The 12,611-nt window shown below is 42.1% G+C and overlaps 1 protein-coding gene and 1 long non-coding RNA gene across 2 annotated transcripts in view; both read right to left on the bottom strand.

Annotated features, from left to right (window-relative positions):
• Window positions 1-5,155: 5,155 nt before the first annotated feature.
• On the bottom strand, window positions 5,156-6,592 carry LOC139393675 (uncharacterized). The gene is made up of 2 exons (XR_011629789.1): window positions 6,198-6,592; window positions 5,156-6,108 (listed from the first exon to the last, which is right to left on the bottom strand). It is a non-coding gene; the product is annotated as an uncharacterized lncRNA (long non-coding RNA).
• Window positions 6,593-6,655: 63 nt separating this feature from the next.
• The window catches only part of LOC139393674 (receptor-type tyrosine-protein phosphatase beta-like), a gene marked incomplete at its 5' end in the record, with an annotated part of 94,372 nt that continues 88,416 nt past the window's right edge, over window positions 6,656-12,611 (bottom strand). The window contains one exon of the mRNA XM_071142018.1: window positions 6,656-9,998. Within this exon, the coding sequence (XP_070998119.1) occupies window positions 9,976-9,998 (23 nt within the window). The remainder of the gene's footprint in view (window positions 9,999-12,611) is intronic.

The following is a 12,611-nucleotide window of genomic DNA, read 5'->3' as shown; positions in this document are numbered from 1 at the left end:
GTGTTGTTCCCCAACCACTAGACAAGTCAAGTGTTGTTCCACAACCACTAGACAAGTCAAGTGTTGTTCCCCAACCACTAGACAAGTCAAGTGTTGTTCCCCAACCACTAGACAAGTCAAGTGTTGTTCCCCAACCACTAGACAAGTCAAGTGTTGTTCCCCAACCACTAGACAAGTCAAGTGTTGTTCCCCAACCACTAGACAAGTCAAGTGTTGTTCCCCAACCACTAGACAGTCAAGTGTTGTTCCCCAACCACTAGACAAGTCAAGTGTTGTTCCCCAACCACTAGACAGTCAAGTGTTGTTCCCCAACTACTAGACAGTCAAGTGTTGTTCCCCAACCACTAGACAAGTCAAGTGTTGTTCCCCAACTACTAGACAAGTCAAGTGTTGTTCCCCAACCACTAGACAGTCAAGTGTTGTTCCACAACTACTAGACAAGTCAAGTGTTGTTCCCCAACCACTAGACAAGTCAAGTGTTGTTCTCCAACTACTAGACAAGTCAAGTGTTGTTCCCCAACCACTAGACAAGTCAAGTGTTGTTCCCCAACCACTAGACAAGTCAAGTGTTGTTCCCCAACCACTAGACAGTCAAGTGTTGTTCCCCAACCACTAGACAAGTCAAGTGTTGTTCCCCAACCACTAGACAAGTCAAGTGTTGTTCCCCAACTACTAGACAGTCAAGTGTTGTTCCCCAACAACTAGACAAGTCAAGTGTTGTTCCCCAACCACTAGACAAGTCAAGTGTTGTTCCCCAACTACTAGACAAGTCAAGTGTTGTTCTCCAACCACTAGACAAGTCAAGTGTTGTTCTCCAACCACTAGACAAGTCAAGTGTTGTTCCCCAACCACTAGACAAGTCAAGTGTTGTTCTCCAACCACTAGACAAGTCAAGTGTTGTTCCCCAACCACTAGACAAGTCAAGTGTTGTTCCCCAACCACTAGACAAGTCAAGTGTTGTTCCCCAACCACTAGACAAGTCAAGTGTTGTTCTCCAACCACTAGACAAGTCAAGTGTTGTTCCCCAACCACTAGACAAGTCAAGTGTTGTTCCCCAACTACTAGACAAGTCAAGTGTTGTTCCCCAACCACTGGACAGTCAAGTGTTGTTCAAGAAAGCTTCAGAGAATGAAAAGAGAATTAACTTCACAGAATGAGAAGAGAATTCTCTTCTCATTCTGTGAAGTTAATTCTCTTTTCATTCTCTCTCTTCACATAATGAGAAGAGAATTACCTTCACAGAATGAGAAGAGAATTAGAATTACCTTCACAGAATGAGAAGAGAATTACCTTCACAGAATGAGAAGAGAATTACCTTCACAGAATGATAAGAGAATTACCTTCACAGAATGAGAAGAGAATTACCTTCACAGAATGAGAAGAGAATTACCTTCACAGATTGAGAAGGTTAAAAGAAAGGACTCCCAGACAGACATTATATTTTATTAGACTCTGACCTTGAACCCTTACATACCTTTACACATCTATTTAAATCCATGTAATTATCAAATTAATACCAAAGGTAAAGAGGACCTGTCAGGTAACCGTTTTATTTTGTCAAAATATGGGAGTTCACATGTTCAAATCTATAACCCTATTCCTCATCCCAACCTTTAAAACGCAGTGCCTCAATTCATCAAATGAAATAAATCTCATACAAAATAGAGATTAGAGATTAAATGGTACTAATACCTCCCTCAAATCTATCAGCGGTAGATTGGGGCAGAGAGGGAGGTGGAAATATGCATAAAACGCCACCGTAATCCACGTTGGAAATACCTTGTTCTGACAAACGGGATTAAGGGATGTAGGTTTGGCTCAGAGAGGATAGGGAGCGTGTGCATGCATTCATGTCCCGAGGCCTAGTGAATCCATTTACATTTCTGTTAGGTTGTTTCCACACTTCACTATATTTACCTGTATGGAGGTCAAAGGTTATACAGGCCTCTAAATAACCACTGCCAGGTATCCTGATTATGGAGGTCAAAGGTTATACAGGCCTCTAAATAACCGCTACCAGGTATCCTGATTATAGAGGTCAAAGGTTATACAGGCCTCTAAATAACCACTACCAGGTATCCTGATTATAGAGGTCAAAGGTTATACAGGCCTCTAAATAACCACTACCAGGTATCCTGATTATGGAGGTCAAAGGTTATACAGGCCTCTAAATAACCACTACCAGGTATCCTGATTATAGAGTTCAAAGGTTATACAGGCCTCTAAATAACCACTGCCAGGTATCCTGATTATAGAGGTCAAAGGTTATACAGGCCTCTAAATAACCGCTACCAGGTATCCTGATTATAGAGTTCAAAGGTTATACAGGCCTCTAAATAACCGCTACCAGGTATCCTGATTATAGAGTTCAAAGGTTATACAGGCCTCTAAATAACCGCTACCAGGTATCCTGATGGGTGGAATTGAAGTAGGAAAAGGAAAAGAGAGAGAAAGACTAGAGAGAGAGAGAAGAGGAAGAGAGAGAGAATAGGAAAAGAGAGAGAAGAGGAAAAGAAAGGGAGAGCGAGAGAATAGGAAGAGAGAGAATAGGAAGAGAGAGAATAGGAAGAGAGAGAATAGGAAGAGAGAGAATAGGAAGAGAGAGAGAGAATAGGAAGAGAGAGAGAGACCCTTGACAGGTGTGGAAGTGAAAGCACCGGGACCCATAGGGCTCTGGTCAAAAGTAGTTCATTGCTGTATATAGGTACTGCTGTGCTATTTGGGACGCAGATGTAGAGGACCAAGACGGATCTTTAAAAAATAAAATAATGAAATTGTAGAATGCATCATCATTACATTGTCTGTGTAGGGTCAGCTTGTATCAGCGCTGTCAGGTAGCCTCGAGGTTAGAGGTTAGAGGTTAGAGCGTTGGGGCAGTAACAGTCGCCGGTTCGAATTCCAGAGCCAACAAGATGAAAAGTCTATCGATGTGCAGGGGGGGCACTTAACCCCCCCCAACCGGTCCAGGGACACTGGAAAATGGTGGACCATGGCTCTGACCTGAACTCTCTGTGGGTGTCTCAGGGGGGGGTATGCAAGAAACAGCATCCCTCCCCACACTCAGTCACAAATCCACACCAGGTTGAAACCAGTGTATTGGAGTGTGTGTGAACGACGTCACACATACACACGTGATGGTGCACTTCAATCACACAGTACTTTTCTGGGATCAAGGGCTCTATTCAAACTGTAAAAGTCAAGCGTTATAGAAAGGACATTTCTGATTGAGCTGACAGAGCCTTCAGCAAGTATTCACACCCCTTGCCTTTTTACACATTTTATTGTGTTACCGCCTGAATTTAAAATGGATTACATTTACATGTTGTTTCACAGACCTAAACAAAAGACCCCATAATGTCAAAGTGAAATTATGTTTTTAGACATTTTTGGGGCCCCTTTACACACAGAGCTGTCTTAGAGAGGGCCCCTCTACACACATAACTGTCTTAGAGAGGGCCCCTCTACACACAGAGCTGTCCTAGAGAGGGCCCCTCTACACACAGAACTGTCTTAGATAGGGCCCCTCTACACACAGAGCTGTCCTAGAGAGGGCCCCTCCACACACAGAGCTGTCTTAGAGAGGGCCCCTCTACACACATAACTGTCTTATAGAGGGCCCCTCTACACACAGAGCTGTCCTAGAGAGGGCCCCTCTACACACAGAACTGTCTTAGATAGGGCCCCTCTACACACAGAGCTGTCCTAGAGAGGGCCCCTCCACACACAGAGCTGTCTTAGAGAGGGCCCCTCTACACACATAACTGTCTTAGAGAGGGCCCCTCTACACACAGAGCTGTCCTAGAGAGGGCCCCTCTACACACAGAACTGTCTTAGATAGGGCCCCTCTACACACAGAGCTGTCCTAGAGAGGGCCCCTCTACACACAGAGCTGTCTTAGAGAGGGCCCCTCTACACACATAACTGTCTTAGAGAGGGCCCCTCTACACACATAACTGTCTTAGAGAGGGCCCCTCTACACACAGAGCTGTCTTAGAGAGGGCCCCTCCACACACATAACTGTCTTAGAGAGGGCCCCTCTACACACAGAGCTGTCCTAGAGAGGGCCCCTCTACACACAGAGCTGTCCTAGAGAGGGCCCCTCTACACACAGAGCTGTCCTAGAGAGGCCCCCTCCACACACAGAGCAGCTCTAAGGTTCAGATTCAGGGTAATGCCTTCTGTAAGATCAGTGCAGGTTACCCAGGCACACAGTCCTACCAGGATATATTCAGTCCTACCAGGATATATTCAGTCCTACCAGGATATATTCAGTCCTACCAGGATATATTCAGTCCTACCAGGATATTCAGTCCTACCAGGCACACAGTTCTACCAGGATATTCAGTCCTTCCAGGATATATTCAGTGCTACCAGGATATATTCAGTCCTACCAGGCACACAGTCCTACCAGTATATATTCAGTCCTACCAGGATACATTCAGTCCTACCAGGCACACAGTCTTACCAGGATATTCAGTCCTACCAGGATATATTCAGTCCTACCAGTATATATTTAGTTCTACCAGGCACACAGTCCTACCAGGATATATTCAGTCCTATCAGGATATATTCAGTCATACCACGCACACAGTTCTACCAGGATATTCAATCCTACCAGGATATTTAATCCTACCAGGATATTCAGTCCTACCAGGATATCCAGTCCTACCAGGATATCCAGTCCTACCAGGATATCCAGTCCTACCAGGATATTTAATCCTACCAGGATATTTAATCCTACCAGGATATTTAATCCTACCAGGATATTCAATCCTACCAGGATATTCAGTCCTACCAGGATATCCAGTCCTACCAGGATATTTAATCCTACCAGGATATTTAATCCTACCAGGATATTTAATCCTACCAGGATATTCAATCCTACCAGGATATTCAGTCCTACCAGGATATCCAGTCCTACCAGGATATTTAATCCTACCAGGATATTTAATCCTACCAGGATATTTAATCCTACCAGGATATTTAATTCTACCAGGATATTTAGTCCTACCAGGATATTTAATCCTACCAGGATATTTAATCCTATTTTAATCCTACCAGGATATTTAATCCCAGCATGCCGACTCTGTCCTCTCTAAACAATGTTAAGTAAAATAACGTCATGCACATCATTTCCAAGCAGGCAAAATTACAGTTGGGAATTTATATTTTTTTGCAAACAAAATGTTTATAGTGCATTATGTGGAATATCTCATTCAAAATGTCAACTAGATGTATCTATATTCTTATTTTATTATACATGATTAGCATATTTAACATGGTTGCATATTCTCGGTATTATTAATGTGATCATATATTCAAAACAATTAAGCTTCTTTTTTTTTTTTTACTTACATACATGACACATAGCTTATCATATCAACCAATACACATGGATAAACATGGGGTACAAAACCAGGCATATTTACAACATAACATTGTTTACATTCGTTCACATTGATCCAATGCAAACACAATACGACAGAGAAGCACAGCTCTTCCCTGTAGGTATAGGTCACGTGACAGTTGTTGTGTTGTGACACCTCTGGTATTCACAATCTGTTAACGCAATATCAAATATACAATCTATACCAGTATAGTCAGACAGACTAGTGTCCTGTCCAGGGGGTGTACTAGTACATTAATATATACCAGTATAGTCAGACAGACTAGTGTCCTGTCCAGGGGGTGTACTAGTATAGTAATATATACCAGTATAGTCAGACAGACTAGTGTCCTGTCCAGGGGGTGTACTAGTACATTAATATATACCAGTATAGTCGGACAGACTAGTGTCCTGTCCAGGGGTAGTACTAGTACATTAATATATACCAGTATAGTCAGACAGACTAGTGTCCTGTCCAGGGGTAGTACTAGTACAGTAATATATACCAGTATAGTTAGACAGAGTAGTGTCCTGTCCAGGGGGTGTACTAGTACATTAAGTTGCCTCACTCTTCAGAAACAGGAGACAGGCTCCTGCCCTTTGGTTCGCTCTGGCTTGGACAAGGCTTCCTTATTTTGGCAGTATGCTCACAGAGTAAGACACTGCTCTAGAGAGATACTACTCCTATGATCACTCTATGGTTGTGTGCTCCAAATGGCACCCTATTCCCTACATATTACACTACTTTTAACCACAGCCCTATGGGCTCTGGTCAACAGTAGTGCACTATATAGGGAATAGGGTGCCTTACCTTTTGGGACGCCTGCCTACATCGGTGATTAATTAATACAACTTTAGTTCTCCAGAGGGATGAACGGTTCATAGTTAACTATGTGCTGAACGTAATGAGTTGGCAGATTACCTCATCGTATTAACAAGAGACCGGAAACAGAGTTGGAAACCAATTAGGAACATGCATCAACACCTTTCTCCTCCATTTCCAGCAGTGTGATTATGAAGAAACAAACAAATGAAAATAAAATAAACAACATCATTCTCTACTTTTAAATGAAAGGGAACATTCTAGGCTAGGGAATACAATAGGCTAGGGAACATTCTAGGCTAGGGAACATTCTAGGCTAGGGAACATTCTAGGCTAGGGAACATTCTAGGCTAGGGAACATTCTAGGCTAGGGAACATTCAAGGCTAGGGAACATTCAAGGCTAGGGAAGATTCCAGGCTAGGGAACATTCTAGGCTAGGGAACATTCTGGGCTAGGGAACATTCTAGGCTAGGGAACATTCTAGGCTAGGGAACATTCTGGGCTAGGGAACATTCTAGGCTAGGGAACATTCTAGGCTAGGGAACATTCCAGGCTAGGGAACATTCCAGGCTAGGGAAGATTCCAGGCTAGGGAACATTCTAGGCTAGGGAACATTCTGGACTAGGGAACATTCTTTCAGTTAGTTTTAAGTTATGTTCATATTCCAGTGTGGAATTATACCAACTGTAAAAGACACATACTGTAAATGGTACATACTGTACATGATACCAACTGCAAATGATACATACTGTAAATGATACCTACTGTAAATGGTACATACTGTAAATGATACATACTGTAAATGGTACATACTGTAAATGATACATACTGTAAATGGTACATACTGTAAATGATACATACTGTAAATGGTACATACTGTAAATGATACATACGGCAGGCTTACACCATGACTTCTCTGTTAAAGACCGTTAATTCCTCTGATTTGCCTCCAACACCTCTGCCCCTCCTCTCCTTGTCTCTTTCTAAAGGCCTGGGTTAGAAGGTTTCCCCTGCAGGTCAACTGTTGGTTGGTGAGCGAGGTAGTAGAGATGTTACAGGGAAACAGAAACGCTGGGAGAATATTCATCAGGTAGCTAAGCGCCGTCACATGAAGTTTTAGCTGCTGTATGGGCACCAGCCATACTCTGGTGAAACCCAGAGAGATGTGTTCCAGAGGGTCATTGGGGATCTAACAACGTGTTAGTTTGACAGGAGGGAAGGGGATTGATATAGATTTCTGTAATGAAAAACTTTTGAGGAATCTACAGTGGAGCTTAATACCACACTATTAAATCCACTCAACTCCCAGCAGGGAGGAGAACAGATGGAGAGAGTTGATGTTTCTGTACTCTATTATCTGGAGACAATCTCTTTATGATATGACCTTTAGGCTTATAGGGGAGGACAGGGGTGAAAGAGTCAAGCCTGAGAGACTGGTGTGTTCCATCTGATACTACTGGGAGGAGTCAGAATGTGTTCCATCTGATACTACTGGGAAAAGTTAGAATGTGTTCCATCTGATACTACTGGGAAAAGTTAGAATGTGTTCCATCTGATACTACTGGGAGGAGTTAGAATGTGTTCCATCTGATACTACTGGGAGGAGTCAGAATGTGTTCCATCTGATACTACTGGGAAAAGTTAGAATGTGTTCCATCTGATACTACTGGGAAAAGTTAGAATGTGTTCCATCTGATACTACTGGGAGGAGTCAGAATGTGTTCCATCTGATACTACTGGGAGGAGTCAGAATGTGTTCCATCTGATACTACTGGGAGGAGTCAGAACCCTGAAAATGATCATCTTAGTATTTGTTTTTTAAAGCTAGTATTTTTTTATGTTTAAATTGAACAACAAAGTTAAAATAAATGTGTGATTTTTGTAATATAGAGTAGAAACACTAACATAATGGGAGCCATTGGAGAGAAGATTCAATCTGAACGTACTATTTATATGTAGATACAGATTGATTTTGAAATACTAACGCAGTGAGAGCTACTGAAGATCTGCATTGTCTTCAGTAACAATGGGAAGAATGCCAACCAACACTGTTTCTTCTGTAGCTCGGTCTGTTTCCGTGGCTCGGGGCTCAGAGAAGCTCAGACAGAGAAATGCCACGTCCCAAAACCTGCAGTCTGGAAAGGTCAGTGTCTTGGCCACTACAGACCTCTCACAGGGTCAGGATGTTGACATTTTATTCAATTCTCTCACTTTATCCCCAGGATCTCAGCAGGATTTGGCCAGTATTGCTTATTGTGTGAAGTTTCTTCAGTTGTTTTTTTTTAGTTTAGTCCAACTTCTAGACCTTCTCCTGTGTAGATCAGGAAGCTGGCCAGCTCAGATTCAGTTGAAGAGATCTCCCGCTCAGTTCAACACACGACATAGAAAGATCACTGTTCGTATTGTTTACAGACACATCCATCAGCCTAGTTTTATGCAAAAGGATGATCAGAAATGCAACATCATGTTTTGAAGAAGGTAATGTACAAAACCCGTACAGTCTCTCTCATGAACACTCCCTCCATCTTGGTTCGAGAGACCACGGAGAAAAGGTTACCACCTCTTTCCGGAAACAACCGAAAACTAGTTTGTTTTCCAGTGGAGTTTTCCCTTTGCCCTAGAAAACATAGGTAGCTGAGATGGCATACAAACTATATGCTGTTCCCTCCTCCAGGCTCTACTGTACAATCTCAATGGTACACACACACACACACACAACATGAACTGACGCCATGTTTAAAGATAAGAGGACTATTCACAACACAACCAACTGTACAGACGGTCTGCTACTTTATACAAGGATCTAGACAGCATTGTGATGAGCTACTCTCAAGACAGCTAGCTGTCTGTCTGTCTGCTCCGGGTTCATTATTTTTTTAAACTACAAACCAGCAACTACGATTTAGAACATATTATACAGAAAAGTCTTTGTACCCAAATGGCACCCTATTCCCTATATAGTGCACAACTTTTGATTAGGGCCCATAGAGAATAGGGTGCCATTTGGGATGCAGGGAAGGTTTCTTCAGGGAAGGTTTTCAGGCATTCAGGCCTTGTCATAATAATGCTGTGTGATGCAGGGAAGGTTTTTAGGCATTCAGGCCTTGTCATAATAAGGCTGTGTGATGCAGGGAAGGTTTTCAGGCATTCAGGCCTTGTCATAATAATGCTGTGTGATGTAGGGAAGGTTTTTAGGCATTCAGGCCTTGTCATAATAATGCTGTGTGATATAGGGAACGTTTTCAGGCATTCAGGCCTTGTCATAATAATGCTTTGTGATGTAGGGAAGGTTTTCAGGCATTCAGGCCTTGTCATAATAATGCTGTGTGATGCAGGGAAGCTACGCCTCATAGAATCCCATTCATTGCTTCGCCTGATAGCTTTCACTCATCTTTTTTTTCTGTTTACGTTGAATAAGAATCATTATATCTACATTTTATATCAGTTCCTTTTGTCTTTTTCATCAGACATTATTAATATTGAAATAACATGAGTTTAGGGAATAATGTTTCTTGGAAGAGCTTTACAATTAGGTGCAAAACAATATAATCAGATCTCATTGAATGCAACCTAAGATTCAGCTATAAGTGGACGAAACGCCAATGTTTCCAGACGTCAATCTGCTCCATTTTAAATAGACATCCTGAGAGGTTGAACCAACAGTGTATCAAAAATAGTGCTTGGCTGTCTGGTGGTATTGAACAGATTCTTCCCTGGTTTTCCTTCTCACTCAGCTGTGTGGAGAGGAACCCAGACTGTCGTTAGTTAGCGTCCCGTGTACACAAAATCTGAAGAGAGTAAGACAAACAAAAGGCACATTTAGTCAAATATTATTTAAAAAACACACGTGTACTAAATGTACCCTTCCGTATGATTAAGTCGTTTAGACGGTTTAGGGGATTATCGTTTTAGCGACTCAAAATGGAACTGTGATTAAAGACATAGAGTTAGACAAACTAGAATGGGATAACCATCTAACCGTCTAACCATCAAGTCTATGTTCTCTGGTGGAGGGACCAGTCTAACCATCAAGTCTATGTTCTCTGGTGGAGGGACCAGCCAACCACCATGTTGGCTTTGTCCGTTCCTGTCATGGTAATTCTATTGGTAGGCTTACAGCCGTCTGTCCGTTCCAGTCATGGTAATTCAATTGGTAGGCTTACAGCCGTCTGTCCATTACAGTCATGGTAATTCTATTGGTAGGCTTACAGCCGTCTGTCCGTGCTTGTAATTCTAATTATATTGGTAGACCTATATCTATAGTCTGGATATATAGTCCTGGTATGGTGGTATAGTCTTAACATGGTAGTAGACTGGATATATAGTCTTGGTATGGGGGTATAGTCTTACCATGGTAGTAGTCTGGATATATAGTCTTGGTACAGTCTTACCATGGTAGTAGACTGGATATATAGTCTTAGTACAGTCTTACCATGGTAGCAGACTGGATATATAGTCTTGGTATGGTGGTATAGTCTTACCATGGTAGTAGTCTGGATATACAGTGCCTTGCGAAAGTATTCGGCCCCCTTGAACTTTGCGACCTTTTGCCACATTTCAGGCTTCAAACATAAAGATATAAAACTGTATTTTTTTGTGAAGAATCAACAACAAGTGGGACACAATCATGAAGTGGAACAACATTTATTGGATATTTCAAACTTTTTTAACAAATCAAAAACTGAAAAATTGGGCGTGCAAAATTATTCAGCCCCTTTACTTTCAGTGCAGCAAACTCTCTCCAGAAGTTCAGTGAGGATCTCTGAATGATCCAATGTTGACCTAAATGACTATTGATGATAAATACAATCCACCTGTGTGTAATCAAGTCTCCGTATAAATGCACCTGCACTGTGATAGTCTCAGAGGTCCGTTAAAAGCGCAGAGAGCATCATGAAGAACAAGGAACACACCAGGCAGGTCCGAGATACTGTTGTGAAGAAGTTTAAAGCCGGATTTGGATACAAAAAGATTTCCCAAGCTTTAAACATCCCAAGGAGCACTGTGCAAGCGATAATATTGAAATGGAAGGAGTATCAGACCACTGCAAATCTACCAAGACCTGGCCGTCCCTCTAAACTTTCAGCTCATACAAGGAGAAGACTGATCATAGATGCAGCCAAGAGGCCCATGATCACTCTGGATGAACTGCAGAGATCTACAGCTGAGGTGGGAGACTCTGTCCATAGGACAACAATCAGTCGTATATTGCACAAATCTGGCCTTTATGGAAGAGTGGCAAGAAGAAAGCCATTTCTTAAAGATATCCATAAAAAGTGTTGTTTAAAGTTTGCCACAAGCCACCTGGGAGACACACCAAACATGTGGAAGAAGGTGCTCTGGTCAGATGAAACCAAAATTGAACTTTTTGGCAACAATGCAAAACATTATGTTTGGCGTAAAAGCAACACAGCTGAACACACCATCCCCACTGTCAAACATGGTGGTGGCAGCATCATGGTTTGGGCCTGCTTTTCTTCAGCAGGGACAGGGAAGATGGTTCAAATTGATGGGAGGATGGATGGAGCCAAATACAGGACCATTCTGGAAGAAAACCTGATGGAGTCTGCAAAAGACCTGAGACTGGGACGGAGATTTGTCTTCCAGCAAGACAATGATCCAAAACATAAAGCAAAATCTACAATGGAATGGTTCAAAAATAAACATATCCAGGTGTTAGAATGGCCAAGTCAAAGTCCAGACCTGAATCCAATCGAGAATCTGTGGAAAGAACTGAAAACTGCTGTTCACAAATGCTCTCCATCCAACCTCACTGAGCTCGAGCTGTTTTGCAAGGAGGAATGGGAAAAAAATTCAGTCTCTCGATGTGTAAAACTGATAGAGACATACCCCAAGCGACTTACAGCTGTAATCGCAGCAAAAGGTGGCGCTACAAAGTATTAACTTAAGGGGGCTGAATAATTTTGCACGCCCAATTTTTCAGTTTTTGATTTGTTAAAAAAGTTTGAAATATCCAATAAATGTCGTTCCACTTCATGATTGTGTCCCACTTGTTGTTGATTCTTCACAAAAAAAGACAGTTTTATATCTTTATGTTTGAAGCCTGAAATGTGGCAAAAGGTCGCAAAGTTCAAGGGGGCCGAATACTTTCGCAAGGCACTGTATAGTCTTGGAATGGGGGTATAGTCTTACCATGGTAGTAGACTGGATATATAGTCTTGGTATGGTGGTATAGTCTTACCATGGTAGTAGTCTGGATATATAGTCTTGGTATGGTGGTATAGTCTTACCATGGTAGTAGTCTGGATATATAGTCTTGGTAATGTGGTATAGTCTTACCATGGTAGTAGTCTGGATATATAGTCTTGGTATGGTGGTATAGTCTTACCATGGTAGTAGACTGGATATATAGTCTTGGTATGGTGGTATAGTCTTACCAT

This window comes from Oncorhynchus clarkii, unplaced genomic scaffold (genome assembly GCF_045791955.1).
Source record: "Oncorhynchus clarkii lewisi isolate Uvic-CL-2024 unplaced genomic scaffold, UVic_Ocla_1.0 unplaced_contig_795_pilon_pilon, whole genome shotgun sequence".
Lineage (NCBI taxonomy): Eukaryota > Metazoa > Chordata > Actinopteri > Salmoniformes > Salmonidae > Oncorhynchus > Oncorhynchus clarkii.
Note: the sequence above shows the minus strand (reverse complement) of the source record. Positions and strands in the feature narration are given on the sequence as shown.